This window comes from Protopterus annectens, chromosome 2.part1 (genome assembly GCF_019279795.1).
Source record: "Protopterus annectens isolate FY-2018-M chromosome 2.part1, PAN1.0, whole genome shotgun sequence".
Taxonomy (NCBI): Eukaryota; Metazoa; Chordata; order Ceratodontiformes; family Protopteridae; genus Protopterus; species Protopterus annectens.
This window is the reverse complement of record NC_056729.1, coordinates 1,181,461,726-1,181,480,115: the sequence shown is the minus strand read 5'-3', so window position 1 is coordinate 1,181,480,115 and position 18,390 is coordinate 1,181,461,726. Positions and strand designations below refer to the sequence as shown.

General features: G+C 43.7%; 1 protein-coding gene across 1 annotated transcript in view; it reads right to left on the bottom strand.

Annotated features, from left to right (window-relative positions):
* The window catches only part of KIF13B (kinesin family member 13B), a gene marked incomplete in the record, with an annotated part of 3,953,176 nt that overhangs the window by 1,549,093 nt on the left and 2,385,693 nt on the right, over nucleotides 1-18,390 (bottom strand). Inside the window, 1 exon segment of the mRNA XM_044062707.1 lies at nucleotides 14,849-14,878. Within this exon segment, the coding sequence (XP_043918642.1) occupies nucleotides 14,849-14,878 (30 nt within the window).

Below are 18,390 nucleotides of genomic sequence, written 5' to 3'. Positions count from 1 at the left end.
TTTTCTTTTAGGGTGCAACAGAAGTAGTAATGGTAGGCCAGCATAGGAATCCTTGTTCCAACGGAGACAAACAGCGATGCTGTATACCTCTAAGAGCTGCGGAAAGGCAATTGCTAGGCAGTATGTATATACTGAAGTGCAGGTAAGCACTTATCTTGCCACACTCAAGTTCCGCAACTCACAAAATATATGCCAAAACAAAAGTGAAACAGTAGAAATGAATGGCAGCTAAGTTGTCACCAAAGGAACAGAAACAGCACAATGACCCAGAATACCAACAGTTACTCCTTTATATAACAAAAAACATACCAAAATAATAGCCTTTATTGCCAGCAGAAAGCAGAAACAAATTTAGCTAGAAAATGTTAACTGCAGACAAATACGTAAGGCAAGTTGTCACTAAGTGGACAATGGCATCACACACACTTACTGTGCCCAACAATCTCAATAATCATAAAGCTGTAAAATAAAAATATAAACTTATATACAGTACACTTTAGTCCCTGCTAAACAGAAGAACCTCTTCCTCTAGGAAGCATAACAGTATAGAAAAACAGAAGGTACATTGTCACAAAGTGTACACACACACACCCTTCCCTAACAGTTTTTTAGTACACAGAATACAAAAATCAGCACAGAAAACCCAATAAATAGGTAAAGACACTCACACCAACCATTTATTTAAATGGAATATGCCCACTAAAACCGAAACATGTTAAAAAGTTGGACTTCTTAAAAAGACCTTGCATAACGCTGCAAGATATATAGTTTTTGTGATGAAAGTTTCCCCAATGGGGACTTATCTTGCCGGAAAGAACTGGAGCCAACTACTGATCAAAGTGCCCTCTTGAGGGTGGCAAGAAATTAATGAAGTACTTTTCTGCCCACTCTGCTGTTTTCTACCACTGGAGCTCAAGCTGTCTACGCAACTGATTTCTTTATGGTTTCTTCATGGGCCTGAATTCATAATAGGTCTTGGGAAGTAGCTTTTCATATTAATCATTTTGTTGCATGACTCCTTTGATGCAGATACTGAGTGGCACCTTGCTTGTGCTATTCCGACCGTCTGCCCTACTGTGTTACTAGGGCACTTAAGTGGACACTGAGCTGCTTTTCAATGTTTGAGTCAAGTTGGACTTATTTCTTTTGTTTGTTTTATTTATGTCTTGTAATGGTTTCAAGTAGTTTTAAAAGTTACTATTTTACAATATCTGCACACTGTTTAATCTGCTCCATCTTAGCTGCCAGTTAGGGCACTCAAGTATAATCCTCTTCTACCATCTTGTTATTTACTTCTACCCATTTATTAAACAATTTTATTACTCTTACCGTGTGTACTGTTTCTTCTATAAGACATCTACTTGTACCAGTTTTTCACCTGGCCAGACGTTCACATATACTGGATAATGCAGGTATTTTCATGATCTTTCTGTGAGTGCTACTCACCCTGTCTGTACTTCACTGAGGTGAAATCCATCAGGAGTTTGAAATGAAGATAGTTTGTCTTACAAATCACATCAGTTAAGAATATTTTTTCTTCAGTGAATGCTCAGTTCCTATCACAGGATGGTGTTGACTCCCTAGACTCTGCATACTATGTTTGACTAACAGAGCTCCGTCTCTAGCTTTAGTCTCAAGTCATGAATGTTCCATACCTACTAGTAGGCAGGAGCCTTGTTTGACCATGATCTTAATCTCCTACATTAAGAAGGGCATATGGAGCATCCCTGGCATCATTTGGATCTGTGCAGTGACAAACTTCACATGGAGGAGTAGTATGCGACAAACAAACCTACTTTTTTACGAAAGGTTATTGAGAAGATCATCCACTAACCTGAGACACATCTTACAGTCAGTGGGTTAACGGATCCATTTCAATCCAGGTTTTGCACTCACCACAGTATATATACAGCTCTTGTCCATGTAGTTAATCAGCTCTTAATGGCTGCATACAAGAGGCACTATTTGGTACTGGTCTTCCCGGACCTTTCAGCATCTGACACTATTAATCATGCCATTTTGACTGTGCATTTAGAAACTTGCTGCAGTACCTCTTCTGCAATGTATTAAGTGGTTTACATCATATCACTAATTCTCAAATGACTTGCTCTGGATTTAGCTGTTCTTCCTATCTTCGAGTGTGCAGTATCAAAGGGCTCTGTCTCTACGCACTTTGTTGTTCACTGTTTTTATGTTATCATTAGGTCATTTCAAAGGGAAATGGGGCAGGCTTAGCACTATTATGCCGATGATGCACTGATTTACTTCTCCCTCCTCAAGTAAGATATGGCAAGTGTAGATTTCTCTGGCTGAAGACTTACAGGCCATACATTCTTGGCTTGACCATAATCAGCACAAAATCATGGCAGTTCATTCTACTGTAAGAGATTATTTCATTCCTCAACTAGTTTGTTGATAAGGTATGTAAATTAGGTGTAGCTACTGTCAGCTGTTGTGAAATGATCTTACCTCTACATTCAAAACACCATCTCTGGCTGATCTCTCTGTGGTTGTTCACACATTAGCCTTCTCTGGACTAGACTACTGCAGTGCCTGGTCCCTGGGACTACACAACACTGAGCTTGACTGGTTACAGATAGTGCTAAACTCTGCTACATTATCAACTTGTGCATCACATTAGCAGCATATTACACGTGTTCTGCAGTCTGCATTGGCTTCCAGTTCACTATAAAATTATTTATAAGATTAAAGTGTTGGTTTATTTCAGTTTATGATTTGAGTAAATGTAAAAAATGCACTGAGAAATCCAACAGGAAATGGTGGTTTCTGACACAGCTTGGCCCTTCCTGTTAACTGAAAAGGCCACAAACAATTGGTCAGAGGCAAAAGGGCTTAGTTCTGTGCAAATATAACGAAGCTGACGATGGGCATCTAATGCATGTAAAATGTATTCTCCTTTATTAGCATAATTAGGGAAGAACACTGGGAGTTGGACTGACTGAGATTCGCCTCAGTGGTGACTTTGTGTATAAAGGAAGGGATGGGTTTCAAAGCCACTCTATAAAATATTAAGTAAGGCAGCTTAATGGCAAGAGCCTGCAATTCTGATACTCTTTTTGCTGAAGTTGTTGTTGTGTCTTTCGGCTTTTCCCGGTTAGGGGTCGCCACAGCGGAACTCCGGTCCGCTAATGATTGGTAGTTGATTTTTACGTGCAGAGTTACCAGCTCTGATGCACAACCTTCAATAGAAGGGAAGCCTACTCACGCATGTCTCCACGCAGAAGACGCTCTAGCTGAGAATTTAGCCACTAAAAAGGTAGCCTTCCAAGAAAGAAACTTAAGATAAAATGACAAAGAAGGCTCAAAAGGGGGTTTTGAGAGAGACTGCAGCATAAGACTAAGATCCCACAGTGGAGAAGGGTCCTTGACTGGAGGACGCAACAAAAGCACACCTTTCAAGAAGGCTTTGCAGAGAAGAAAATGTAGAGTCATTACTGAGATGAAAATTAGAAATTGCTGCCATTTGGACTTTGATCATAGAAAAACTAGTGCCCTCCTTAAAAAGGGAAGACAAGAAAAGGAGAATGTCAGCAATAGGAGCCAAAAAAGGATCAAGATTCTGACCCCTGGCACAGATGGAGAATCCCTTCCCACTTACTCCTGTAAGATTCTGACCCCTGGCACAGATGGAGAATCCCTTCCCACTTACTTCTGTAAACTCTCTTGGCAGAAGACTTCTGAGAAGCAAGGATAATGTCCCTCACAGAGGATGCTAGCCTGGACTTAGCAATAATCACAGGAAGTGGACAAACCAAGCTGTCAGACAGAGGGTCTACAAATTCAGGAGCGGACGGATGAGAGATTAGATCCGCCACTGGATCAAGCACCCAAAGGGGGGCAAGTTCAGATGACACCGTAAGAAAGGAAACCACACCTGCCGAAGCCAGAAGGGGGCAAAGAGGATCAACTGTGTCCTGAGGCATCTGGCTTTCTGAAGAACTCTGGGAATTAAAGGAAATGGTGGAAAGGCATAAAGGAGACCTGGAGGCCAATCATGAGTCAGTGCGTTCCTTGAAGACTCCCCCTCTGGAGGGATCAATGCAAAATAACTCTTGCATTTGTGATTGAGAGTGGAAGCTAACAGATCGCAGCTTGGTGACCCACCGATGAAAGATCTGCTCCGCCACTGAAGGATTCAGGGACCATTCGTGAGGGCTCAGAACAGCCCTGCTCAGCTTGTCTGCCAGCACACTGGATGCTACGGGAATGTGAGTTGCAAGGAGAAAGCACCCTGAAGACATTGCCCATTCTCAAACCCTCATGGCCTCACGACAAAGCAGATAAGAACGTGTGCCTCCTTGCTTGTTTATGTACTATACAACAGCCGTGTTTGTCTGTGTGAACTGCTACTGTTCCCGGATGGAGGCAATTTTGAAAGCTTGCAATGACAGAAGGACTGCTCTCATCTCCAGAATGTTTATGTGCAGCTTGTTCTCTGCATGGGGCCACATGCCTTGGATAGTCTTTTCCTGAAAGTGCCCCCCCCCCCCCAACCTAGGAGGGAAACGGCTGTGGTCACCGTGGCTGTCGGAATGGGTGGAGAGTATGGCCTGCCAGCTAGGAGATCCAGGATATCCATCCTCCAAAAAAGGTGTCTCTGACAAACTGGAGTGAGACGAATGGGAACAGACAAAGGATGAGAAAGGGTGTACCACTGGACCGCCTGGATTCACTGCAGCAGTCTCATGTAGTATCTGGCCTGCGGCACCAGATAAATGGCAATCTCTGAGGTAGTGTCCAGCTGTGTGCCTACAAATTCCAGTTGCTGAGAATGTAGCAGGTAAGATTCGGCTAGAGTCAATGGTATCCTCAGCTGATCGAAGAGATGAAGGAGGAAGCGTGTGTTCTCCACCAGTTGATGCTTTGTGGGGGCTGTAAGGAGCCAATCATCGAGGTAGGGAAACACCTGGAATCCCTGCAGCCTGAGATGAGCTACCACCACTGCCATGCATTTGGTGAACACCTGGGAGGCTGTGGCGAGTCCAAAGGGTAGAGCTCTGAACTGGAATTCATCGTCCCCTAAGCGAAAGCAGAGGAATCTTCTGCACCACCTGTCTATTTGGATGTGGTAGTACATGTCCTGGCGATCCACAGAGCACATCCAGTAGTTCTTGTGCAGAAGAGGCACAATGGATTGTGCAGTGACCATCGAAAACTTCAACTTCTTGACAGGTTTAATAGGCTGATGTCCAGAATGGGACGCAGGTCCCCCATTTTCTTGGGTACCAAAAAGAAGCGCAAGTAAGTTCCGGATCCTCTCTGTCCTGTGGGGACTTTTTGGATGGCTCTTTTTTGAAGGAGGTTGATGACCTCTAGATGGGCTAACTCTCTCTGACTGGGTGGTGTTGTCTGGGAGAGTTCTGCTTTTTGGCGGAGGTTTCGCAAAGGGAATGTAATAGCCCCTGGATATAATTCTTAGCACCCATTGATCATTTGTGATATTTGTCCTTGCTAAAGGGTGCAATGTCAAGCAACCCCCAAATGCCTCTAGGAGGGAGAGTCGGGCAACACCTCAGGGGAGTTGAAAAGGTTTCTCAGAGAATGGCTCCCTGGAATGCTGGTTTTGCAGGCTTCCTCTGACTCTGGGGCGGTGTCTGCCATTGAAATCTCTCCCCTGTCCCCTGGAAGAGGAATCCTCTTGAACTTCCTGAAAGGAAGACTGCGACTTGCGGAACCATATTTTTCTATTCCCCTTTTGGGTCTTAGAAAAGGACCTTTGCGGGGTAGAGAATTTGATCCCTACAGCCAAGAGCATCTTCCCATCTTGTTCACTGCGGGCAAAGTTTCCTTAATGCTGGGGTCCAAAAAGAGTGGAACCATTGAAAGGGGTGCTGGTGAATGACACTTTGAAGGCCTCTGCAAACCTGATAAACGCAGCCAGGCATGGCACTAGACAGCAATGCCCATACCTGCTGCCCATGAGTAACTCTCTTCAGCATTGGAAATTAAGCTCACGGATGAGTTAGCTATTGATGTAACAGTGGCCAGATTAGGAGAGATAGACCTAAAGTCCTCCGCAGGCATGGTCTATGCAAGGGAAGTTGAGAGCTCCTTTATCAAGTCCCTCTGGAGACAGGTGAATGAGTTAGATCGTTCAAAGCTCACAAGCTGAAACGAACACCCACTTTCCAACTCTGTCCAATGCTCTCGATTCACGATTGGAAGGGTGGACAGATGAACTCTGCTCGCCAGCTCTTTCTTTGTGATGGCAGCCACCACAGTTGCATCAACAGGAACTGCCTTAGGCCAGAAGGCTTTGTCTGAAGGTGGGCTTAAAAATGTATCAACTCTTTTGGGTACTGGCTCCACTGTATCGGGTTCCTTCCAGGCCTACTATAGGGTCAAGCGAGGGGTGGGGGCAGACAAGAGGTAGATGGGCCTATACCGAAAGTATCCAGGAACACTGTTTCCTCAGAGGACAATGGCTGGGCAGACTGACCGCTCTTGGCCTTAAGGATCTCCAGGATGTCTCCAAAGGAGACATCATTGGGTGGTGACCTTGGGGACCCATCCCCTTCATCAACTTCTGTGTCCTCTATGAGGGACTCCATAGGGACTCCAGATGTCTCCTCTTACATGTCCTCTTCCGAGGAACCTCCTCCACGGGGGGCTGAGGGAAAGAGGAAGGGACCCCTATGGGGAAACGCACCCTTGGAGGCTAAACCGGACAGGCTGACCGGAAGCAGGATGAGTGGGTCCGCTCATATTCTGGGGCTGGGAAGGAGCATGGTGAGTAGGAGAGGCTACTCTGGTCACAGAGAGAGAGATCTTTCCACTGCCCGGAACATGAAGGGACTGGACGAGGCCCCATCCCCCTCCCCTGCTAACACCACAACAGAAGAGGGAGCAGACGGTGCCAGAACCCCCAACCCTCCAGACAGAGCCGATCCAGAGCTGTCAAGAGCCAAAGCATGAAGGGCCAGAGAACAGTCTGAAAAAACCAGGCCCAAACCAGCCCCCACTGACTCTGGGGCGACAACCTGGACCGGTGGCCCCGCATGTCCTGGGGGAAGGGAAACAGAACCGGCCATGGATCCTGATGGGGTAGAGACAAAGGGAGTCCCAGAGACCTCCATCACCTCCATTTAGTGCACTGGCCCCTGAAAGTCCAATCAGTGTGAGGTTGGACAAGGAGAAGGTAAGTGGGGGAGGGGAGAAGGTTCCCTAAGCCTGTGGGCCAGGGAAGCCAAAAGCCCCAACTCAATTTGAGCCTTTAGAAAGGAAGCATCATCCTGCCCATGTCTACAGGCAGGATTCTCCTGGAGGATCGGGAGAAAGTGGAAGACCTAGCTAGAGAGCCGTGCCGTTATCCTGAGGATCTTTTCCTACGGTCTGGAGAATGGGCCCTGTGCAGAGGGGTAAACAAATGATCTCCTCCCAAAGGGACAGAAAGAAAATCCTCCACAAGGATGGGATCATGCATGGGTCTCGGATCGACTGAATCGGGCCCGAGGAGATGTGAGGATCCAAGGAAGGAGGTCTCGAATCCCTCGAATTCAAGAGGGTTGGATCCGTAGCAAATGCAGTCTTGTTCAGATCCAAAGGCTTCAAATTGGAAGCCTTGTATCCGGGTACGGGAGTCAAGGACAAGTCCCTCGGATCCGAAGACCTGGAACCCGAGGCCTTGAATCCGGGAGTCGACTCTCTGGAAGCCCTCGGATCCAACACTGCTGAGGCTTGAGTCGGATCTGAGGACCTGGGTTCATACAGCCTGGGTGGCTTTGAAGGAGCCTCCCCTGAAGAAGAAGAGGAGGGGTCCTTTCTCTTATGGCTAGAGTGGCCAGATTTGGTCGAGGTTTCTTTGACCAGGAGACCCCCCTTCCTTAACCATGCCTTTTAGTAACAGCTTATTCCGGCAGTCGACTAGGGCTCTGGGGTTGAAGGTGGTGCAAATGCCACATTCAATCTCCAGATGGTTGGTGCCAAGATAGTAGAGGCACTCCTCGTGCAGGTCCGAGACAGGCATTTTCCGATCACACAAGGAGCACCTGTTGAAGCCAAAAGGTTTCGCTGACATCAAGACAAGCCGAGGCAACCAACACCAAAGGAACAGCCAAAGTCCAGAACTATAAACAGACCAACAGTCCAAAAACCCAAAGTCCGTCCTAGTTTAAAATATGCACTAACTACAACCAGAAAAGGTAACAGAAGTCCAGGAAACCAAAACCAACAACAAAAACTACCCCTAGAAAGGGATTACTACTACACTAAGAAAGGCTGGAAAAAGAGCGCTAAAAAACGAAACAAACCAAACGGTAGGGGAAAAGGGATTGGAAACCAGCAAGACTCTAGAAGAAGAAAAATGAAGTAAGAAGACAGGAAATCAAACAAAAAAAAACATACCTACTCACAAGATAATAAACACCCCAAGGAGCTGAGAAAACTGCTTCTGACATGCAAAAGTGGCAAATGAGATCTGAGGGATTAGACAACAGCACAGCATCATGGGAGGGGACTAGCTTGATCTAAGCTGTTGTCTAAAGTGTGTCGGATCCTAGACCTATAGGTGATAAATTGTGGATATAAAAACAATACTACTTTCAAACAAGCTGTAAGAAAATAAACTTATCACTGAATGGTCAAAAGTTCTGAAATGGTGCAAAGTAATTGCGATAACAGGAGATAATATCTTTACATGCTCTCTGCTAATGACAGAAGGGTACTTGTGTGAGATGGATGCCATTATTTAGCAAGTGAAAATAAAATTACTGGAAAAAAAAAAAAAAAAAATGGACATTTGTCATCAGTCAGTAACCTGCTCAGTTCTCTCAAAAGTAAGACCAAAATAATCAAATGTTCTGTTTTAGAGCTAGTTAAAAAGCAGCTGAATATATTTTCTCAGTTACACACACACACACACACACACGTGTGTGTATATATATATATATATATATATATATATATATATATATATATATATATATATATATATATATATGTATATGGCAAATAGATCTGAAATTAAACTGAAAAATTGTGTACTTATAGGTCTTAGAAACATGATATAGTTCTAAAGATTTAAACCTGCAGAAATGTAAACACAAAGAATAATCTGACTTGCACTTAAACATTCAGGAGAGAACTACTTAACTGTTCACATCAACTGAAGATGCTTCTCCATTGTAAACCTAACTTACAGAACTCATTTGCCAAAGGAAAGTACAGTTTTGTACCTACCATAAATGTAGATGTCCGATAGGCATGCAACTGCAGTCATAACATGTGGGTTGTCCTGCCTCAGGCAGCCCTCGGTCGGCCGGATTCCAAAGTCTGGGTTCGACGTCGGCTGATGTCGCATTTCTCTTCGACGTCAGAGCGGCTGGAGTACATAAGCATCAGCCGACGCCATTTTCTTCAGTGTTTCTTGCCCCAGATGCCAGGTGCCCTCCAAGGAAGGCTGTAATCAAATTGGAAGACAAAAACATGATTCCAAACAAATAAATGAGCAATAAAACAAATACACCATAACAGATATCCCCAGCTAAGAGTAACAGAGACAGGAGTGGACCCTAGGCATAGAGGGGTATGGAGGGAGGGAAAATCCGACTGCAGTTGCATGTCTATCGGACATCTACATTTATGGTAGGTACAAAACTGTACTATGTCCTTCAAGAATGCAACTGCAGTCATAACATGTGGGTAGAATACCATAGCTTAGCTGGGGAGGAGGTATGCACTAGGAAAGAGATGGTGTGGCAATCAAACCCTGCAGGACTGCCAAGCAAAGCCTGCTCTGGATCTGGAATATAGAGGAGATTGTAGTGTTTGGAGAATGTATGCACGGAGCTCCATGTAGCAGCTTCTAGAATGTCCTTGGTAGGCACCCCTCTTAAAAATGCTGTAGAGGTGGCTGTAGCTCTGGTGGAATGTGGTCTGACATTGGCTGGAACAGTCTTTCCATGAAAGGAATAACAGAATCTGATGCAATGCCCAATCCATTTAGAAATAGTCTGTTTTGAAATTGCTTTTCCCTGGACTGCAGGGGCGTAAGCTACAAAAAGTTGTTCAGACTTCCTACTGGCCTTGGTTCTGTCCAGGTAGTATCGAAGTTGTCTGTGAATGTCCAAGGTATGCAAAAGTCTTTCCCCCTTATTCTCAGGATTGGGGAAGAAAGCAGGCAGATGAATGGCTTTATTTATTGAAACCCTAGATACCACCTTTGGCATAAAAGTAGGGTTGGTCCTTAATGAAACCCTGTCTCTATGGAAAATAATAAAGGGTGGTATTGCCATTAGGGCCTGTAGCTCTGAAACCCTTCTTGCTGAGGTAATTGCCAACAGGAAAGCTGTCTTCCATGAGAGAAATTGCAAGTCAACTGAAGCTGCTGGCTCAAAAGGAGGTAGAGTCAGTTTTTCTAAGACAAAATTGAGCACTGGGGCCTTTCTTGGTGGCTTAATGTTCTTGATTCCCCTGAGGAATTGTCTTAGTAAGGGGTGAGAGAAAACAGGAGGATCAGTGTTGTATCTAGCTGAAATAGCAGATGCATGTATCTTTATGGAAGAATATGAGAGGCCGTTCTTTAACATATCTGCCAAATATTCCAAGATAAGTGGGATGTTCAGCAATGAAGCATCATGTCCCTTGCTGGTGTTCCAATTGCTGTATCTTTTCCACTTTGCTAAGTAAACCTTTCTGGTGGATGGTCTTCGAGCCTCTGTTAGTATCCGCTGAACTTCCTTAGAGAGAGATAAGCTGAAGTTATTTATGGGATCTCCCAAGCTGTTAGCTGCAGTGTCTGAAGGTTTGGATGCAGTGTTTCGAAATTGTGTTGAGTCAAAAGTAGAGGCCACTGAGGGAGGGCCCACCTCCTGGTGTGACATATGCTCCGTAGTAGTGGGTACCAGTGTTGTCTTGGCCAATCCGGAGTTATTATGATTCCCTTGGGCTTCTCTGCTTTGATCTTTAGTAATATTGAGGTCATCAGTGGCAGAGGTGGGAATGCATAGAATGCTAGGGAGTTCCAGTTGAATGAGAGGGCATCTATTTTCCAAGGTTTTGGATGGTATGTCCTTGTGCAAAATTTTGGTAGAAGATGGTTGAGGTGAGAGGCAAATAGGTCCACTTCTGGCTTGCCCCATGTCGAAGTGAGTTGTCTGAAGGCCTTCGGATGTAAGCTCCACTCGTGTGGATCTGTGAAATTCCTGCTTAGGCTGTCTGCCAACACATTGTCTTTTCCTGGAACAAACTGGGATTGTAACTGGATGTTTAGGCTCAGTGATTTTTCCCAAAGCTGCATTGTCAGTCTGCAAAGGGGGTAAGAGTGGGTGCCCCCCTGCTTGTTTATGTACCACATCACAGTGGTGTTGTCTGTCCGTATCATTAAATGGCCTTGCTGGAGTTGGTGCTGAAAAGCCTCGATGGCATGCATTACTGCCAGCATTTCCTTTTGGTTTATATGCAGATGTGTTTCCTTTGGAGACCATTGTCCTTGTATACACCTGCCTTCCATGTGCCCCATCCAAGGTCTGAGGCGTCTGTAGTCATGGTCTGTGTTATCTGTGGTTTTGAATGACATACCTGTGTTTTCCTGGCTCACCGAGGCCCACCATAGGAATTCCTCTTGTAGGCATGGAATGAGTGGTATGATTGTCTCCAAGTTGTTGTTGTGTTGAGACCAAATGCTTTTTAGGTACCATTGAAGCTTTCTCATGTGTAGTTTTGCTAATAGAACCAGTAGAATGCAGGATGCCATGTAACCCAGGGCCTGTAGGAATCTCCTTGCAGTCATCTGGGTGAGTTTTGCTAAACCTTTGAAGTAATGAGTTAACTTCTCTTGCTTGTCTTCTGTCAGGTAAGCCATCTGAGAGGCTGTGTCTAGTTTGGCTCCTAAGAAGATTATTTGCTGGGATGGCTGCAGTCTTGACTTTTGGAAGTTGACTGTGTATCCCAGAGCTTGAAGTAATCGTATGACATAATCCAGGTTTCTTGTCAACATCAATTTGTCGTCCGCTTGTATGAGGCAGTCGTCCAGGTACGGGTAAATTTGTATACCCTGGAGTCTGCAATGAGCAATTACTGAAGCCAGGCATTTTGTAAATACTCTGGGCGCAGTAGATAAGCCAAATGGCAATGCTGAGAATTGATAATGCTCTGGCCCTGCAAGAAATCTGAGGTATCTTCTGCAGCTGTGTCTGATAGGGACATGCAGGTATGCCTCCTTGAGGTCCAGAGTAATCAGCCACGACTGCTTGCCCAGCATGGGAAGGAGTTGCTGTAGAGTCAGCATTTTGAACTTTGGTACTATGAGAAAGGTGTTTAATGCGGACAAGTCCAGTATTGGTCTCCATTGAGATTCTTTTCTTGGAACAAGGAACAGTGTTGAGTAAAACCCTGTTCTTGTTCTTGTTGTGGAACTCTTTCTATTGCTTTCATTCGAGTCAGCAGAGTGATTTGTTTGATAGCCTCTGCCCTTTGATTTTGTGGTAGGTTTGGCATGCCTTGTTTTCTTGGTAAGGTATGAAAATGAAACCTGCACCCTCGGTCTATAATGTCCAAAATCCATTTGTCCTTTGTCAGTCTGTGCCAGTTTTCTGCAAACAGAGATAATTTCCCGCCCAAGGGAGCTTCTAGTTGTTCCCTGGTAGGCGGTAGTAGAGGAAAGTCATTGAGTTTGTGGTTGTTGGGCAGGTGAAACCCTCGTCACTTCTTTGGTTTCCTGGCTGCCATTGTCGTCCCCTGTAAGGGCCTCTGTATTGGCCTCTTCCTCGGCCATGTCTGTTCTTACCCCTTTGAAAATTTTCTGGATTAGGAAAGGACCAGTTTTTTGAAGGCCAATTCCTACTGAATCTGGGGGGTTGAACCTGGAGGAAATCTTTCACAGTCTGAACTGATTTTGCTTTTTCTTCGATGGTCTTTAACACATCCTTAGCATTTGCACCAAAAAGCTTGTTCTTTTCCAAAGGTGCATCCAGAAATTTTGCTTTTACATGATCTGGTAGAGGTTGATCTTTTAACCAAGCATGTCTACGAATCACTGCCCCTGTCATAGCTGCCCTACATGAAGCTTCCAGTGCATCATATCCACACTGCAGGAAGTGATTGCTTACTTGCTGAGTGTTATGTACAGCTTCCTGCAAAGTCTTCCTGTCTAAAGGATCAGGAGAAGCTAATGTTTTTGTAAATCTTCTAAGAGATAATCCTGATATTGTAACATATGAAAAGGCAATTTAAAGCTCTCATAGATAAGGTAGTGGATGTGTAAACCTTCCTGCCCCATCTCTCTAATGACCTGGCGTTGCTCTTGGAGGGCAAAGGATTTTTGAGGTGGAGGCTGAAACTCCTTTAGGCCCCTGTGAAATAGTTTCCAAATCAGCAGAATGGGCCCTGAATAAATGGGAATGAGTTTCTGGGACCCTGTAATACCCGTCTGGCTTGGCTGGAGCAGGAGGAAGAGAATCAGGGGTAGCACTAGAGTCAGAATACAAATCATCCAGAACATCAAGTACAGGAGGAATAGCTAAGGGCCTGTGCTGAGGCTTCTTAAGGTAAGTCCTAAGGCGTTTCCTAGAATCAGAATATTCCTGACCCTGCCACTTGAAATGTTCCCTCATGGTGTGCAGAACTTCCCCAAAAGAAATATCCTCAGGAGGGGAGGCCGAAGGGATGGAATCTTCTGCATATGAGTCCTCATAAGTCTGGAAGAGCTCTTCCTGGCTATCAGAGTGGACAGAGCCCTCAGAGTCTTCATCTGAAGGAGTAGGGTCAGAGGGTTCAACCCGGGGCCTTTTATCAGGAGGAGGCTGGGATGCTCTCTCAGGATGGGCCTGTGAACCTCTAATCATGGAAATTAAATCAGCCGCCATGGACATAATTTGTGTCTCCGGAGTCGGCTGAGGTAAGGATTTAGAAGTAATATGCTTTGTTTTGCTGGCTGCCTTAGCCCTAGTGTAGGCCTCAATAGACATGGCCATAGGAGGCCTGGCAGCTCCACGTGCAGGAGTGACCTTGTCTACAGCAATGGTCTCGGGCATTTCCTCGGTTTCAGTATCCGGAGGAAAGTCTATAACTGGCGTCGGAGTAATGTCTGGAATCGGAGTCGTCGGTAATGTGGTGTCTTCAGTTCGTAGCGGTGGAGAGACCGTCTCAGAGGGAACCGGAGCACTCGCGCTAGGTTTTGGCATGGAGTCGGTGGTAGACGCGGGCCGAGGATGTCGGTCCCGGTCTTTTCGCTTTTTGGGTGTTTGCGATGTCGGAAGATCCGACGGCATGGTGTAGGCAAATTTATCTCCAAAAAAATCTTCAGCGAACTCCACCCGGCGCCTGACAGTGCGCTTGTTGAAGCGAGCACAGGCTACACAGGCCGAGACGTCGTGGTCTGGACCCAGGCAAGGGAGGCAGTAAGAGTGGAAATCCTTATGAGGTATTTGTTTACCACAAAAAAGACAATTGTTAACTTTTTCAGTAATTTCTGACATCGGCTGAGGCAACAAAAGGTCCCCAACGGGGTACTTAGCTTTTTCGATGACTTCGGTATCGTAGAATACAGGAGCTGACCGACCGGCACTTGCGAACTGCTTCGGGCACCGCGGCAAGAAAGACTGAAGAAAATGGTGTCGGCTGATGCTTATGTACTCCAGCCGCTCTGACATAGGAGAGAAATGCGACATCAGCCGACGTCAGACCCAGACTCTGGAATCCGGCCGACCGAGGGCTGCCTGAGGCAGGACAACCCACATGTTATGACTGCAGTTGCATTCTTGAAGGACATCTAAGTAAAGCATAGTACAAATCTATTAAAACAGACAAATGTCTACCTACTGTGCATAACCCCATTCAACAGCACTTCAAATCAACACATTATATGCAGATACACAGATTATGCACTCACCTGATAGCTGTCCATGTCACTGTCTTCAGTCTAGAGGAAGATTGAAAAAAATATGTTAACTCAAAAGAAGACAGCAAAATAAACCACTAATACCAACTATTCAAATACTAATAATTTTCATTACTTTTTGCTGAAGTTAGTTTAAGGTATGCTTACAGGTAACTGCTCAGCTACAGCTGAAATAATTTTAAGACCTCCAAAACAAAACACCAAATGATGGCTTGAACAGAAGTAGTACTAATGCATTAAGATGGATGGAATACTCCACTTGTGACGGAGTTAATACAGTCTCAAAATAAAATAATTCAAATGTATACTGATCCACTTAACAGCTAAAGACTGTATTCTACTGGGCTAATGGCACATTTACATGATAATCAATATTGAAATTACACCCAAATAAAAAAGTAAGAAGAATATTTCACTTTATTTTACATATCTGCAAATATCATGTAGTGCACTGTTTAATGGGGAGGCAGCACAAAGCAATATAGTAGTGAATGCTTCATGAGCAGTGCTGTGTGATATTTAGGACTGAGAAGAAAAAGCCAAATATAAGTAAGGTGAATATTTTACATTATTTTACCAAGAATGCCATTTAGTGTATTATAATGGGGAAGCAACAAAGGCTTGACCAATATACATTAATAAATGATACACAACCATGACAATGTATGACAAAATATAAGCACTAGTCATCAACCACCCCCTTTTCCCATTTTTACATGGGGATGGGGTATCAAGTCAACTGTCGCCATTTAATTATTTTCAGAGCCACATCCTCACGTTTTACAACAGTCATGGCCACCTGTCTCAATTCTTCTCTCATGCAATTCCATCCATTTCTTGGCTGAATGCTCTCACCCCATATTGCCTTCTTCCCGTCAGGGATTGCACAGCTAGGCTTCTAAAGATGCTGAAGGTAGTTAGCAAAGAATAAACTTATGAACTCTTGAATTAGCTTTATCAAATTTTCTTCTGCTTTCATGCACATGTGACTACTTTGGCTTCTGCTTTGATGTTCTCATTTTTTTGTTCATTTCAGTGAACCTCCTACTACCCTTCTCAAGCACTTACCTCCATCACATCAAGCTTCTTCACTTGCTTTCCCTTCATTGTCCAAGCTTCTGTGCCATACAGAAGCACAGCGCACACCACTGTTTTGTACACTGTACTTTTCAATTTTTTTTAATATTCACCTGTCGCACATTACAACGAACACTTGCGCCAGTTGGATACAGAATCTCTGATTCTCTTATTTGCTCATTCAGACCAATCATCTCTTCAACCTCCCCCATCCAGATGCCCGAAGTTGGAAACTTGTTTCACTGTTTTCCCTTCTAGCTCAGTTTTAAGCTTCCTATTTTCCCAATTTGCTGTCATGTCTACTGCCTTGTTTGTATTCAGTTCCATCCCATGTGCCTTTAGTTTTGCACTCCAGTCCTCTACAATTTGAAGTTACTATTCACAGTCTGATTGCAGTACCACATCTACACACAATAACTTTGTTGATCTGTTCTTCTGACCAATTGTTGGTGTAATCCATGACCAGTATGAACAGCAGTGTGCTGACAACTGACATGTGATGCACATCCACTTATCCTTGGAATCCCTACGTGAATCTAAACAGTGTTAATTATTTTACCATTGTGTCCATGTTCATAGCTCGCACTAAGTCTACCAATGTTTCAGAAACCTTGAACCACTGCAAGACTATCCAAAACAGCTCTCCTGGGACTTTGTTGTATGCCTTCTCCAAGTCTAGGAATGTTTAGCTGTACTCTTTCCTCATCGCTAGCATTTTGTCCACTATCTCACAGAAAATGTTTGGTCAGTTCTACTCCACCCTTATCTAAGAATGAACTGTTCCTCTCCCATCCTTTCAACTACTTTGTGTATGCACTCACTAATCACACACTAATACTTTCATGCAGTGAGACTGGGTTTTTTTTCATCTCTGTATAGCCCACAATTGTGAATATATCCCCTTTATTCTTGTATACTGCCACTTGAATGCACATTCTCCAGACATCTGGGATATGCCTCAAAGAATGTTTCAATTTATTGTACACATATGCAAATATTAATTTGCTAGACTGCATAATGTAGATGCAACAAACGGCAACATCTTAAACGTTTGCAAGCACTACTCTCTGACATCTAACAGTGACAAAACAAAAGCAAGAGAAATGCTTCACTTTATCTTACTGCATGTCATTTGGGCCACTGTAATGTGGAAGAAAGATACATCAACAAGGTCCTAACTGTTTGACTAGCATCATTCTGTGGTGCTGCAACAATATCTATACATTTTTAATTCACTGGCGTTATTCATTACACAGAAAAATGAATTCATTAACAAGCCTGCAAGGTGTAATAAAGAATGTAAAACCTGTTCCTTTTACTGATGTATTTTTCAGCATTTTCTTTACAAGTTCCAACAACGGTGAAGGGGTGGACAATTGTCAGTTTAGTAATAGTCTGCAATATTTGGAGTGATGTTCAGCAATGCCTGATCTTCAACATTCATTATGTGGTCATTGCTGTATGTTACTGTAATGTATTCTCGCTACAAGATCAGCCTGCAATAATTCTCTGCATTTAGTAAAATGTTTGTTGCTCTATGGGTGCTTTTTGCCAGCAATTCCCTGAAGTATAGCTGATATGGTTCAGGAAAGGCTGTGGCAATATTAAAAGCATATAATTTTAATGCAAAACAGACCAATTAATCTTCAAAGACAACAAGCACTGCATTTGTGGATGAACCACTGAAATGCAAATCTGTCAAAAGTAATATCTGCATTAGTAACAACTCTCTTTAATGTGGAATTGACTTCTGAAGAGATTGTTCCTATGGACACAGCATATGTTGTCAGGTACTTAGTATTTTTTATATCCTCATCATGGATGCTCTTCTCTTTAAAATGTATTACATATGGCTGGGTCTTACAGTGTAATAAAGAACAAAAATTTACAAAACCGGTGGTAGGTAAAACCCAGGTGCAAAAAATAACCAAGTAAAAAAGAAAAAAATAATGCGCCAGGATAGCACACAGCAGACGTTTATTCACAGAAAGTACAGAGATGGTAAGCGCTTTCGCAACTAGCGTTGCTTCATCAGACAATATTGAAAGGTAACCAAATGCTTAAATAAGTAGATAAAAGACCAATCAATTAAGTAATTAACATTGGCCAATAGTATGATGGTATAAATAAGCATTAATTAAACTTCGAACTCTGACTACTAAGACAATATATAAAATAAGAATGAAACAAAATACATATAAGAAATGCATATAAAAGAAAAAATAAAAAACAAGAAAAAAACATTAATATATAAACACTATCTACTTTATGTAAAAGTTGCTATGTAACCTGAACAACTAAAAAGTACAGTTTTGTACCTACCATAAATGTAGATGTTCGAAGATCTACATTGCTGCAGTCCTTACATATGGGTAGTCCGCTGTCCTCGGTCGGCCCGAATACCAAAGTATAAGGCTGACGTCGGTCAAGGCGCTTAGAACTGACATCAGAACGTC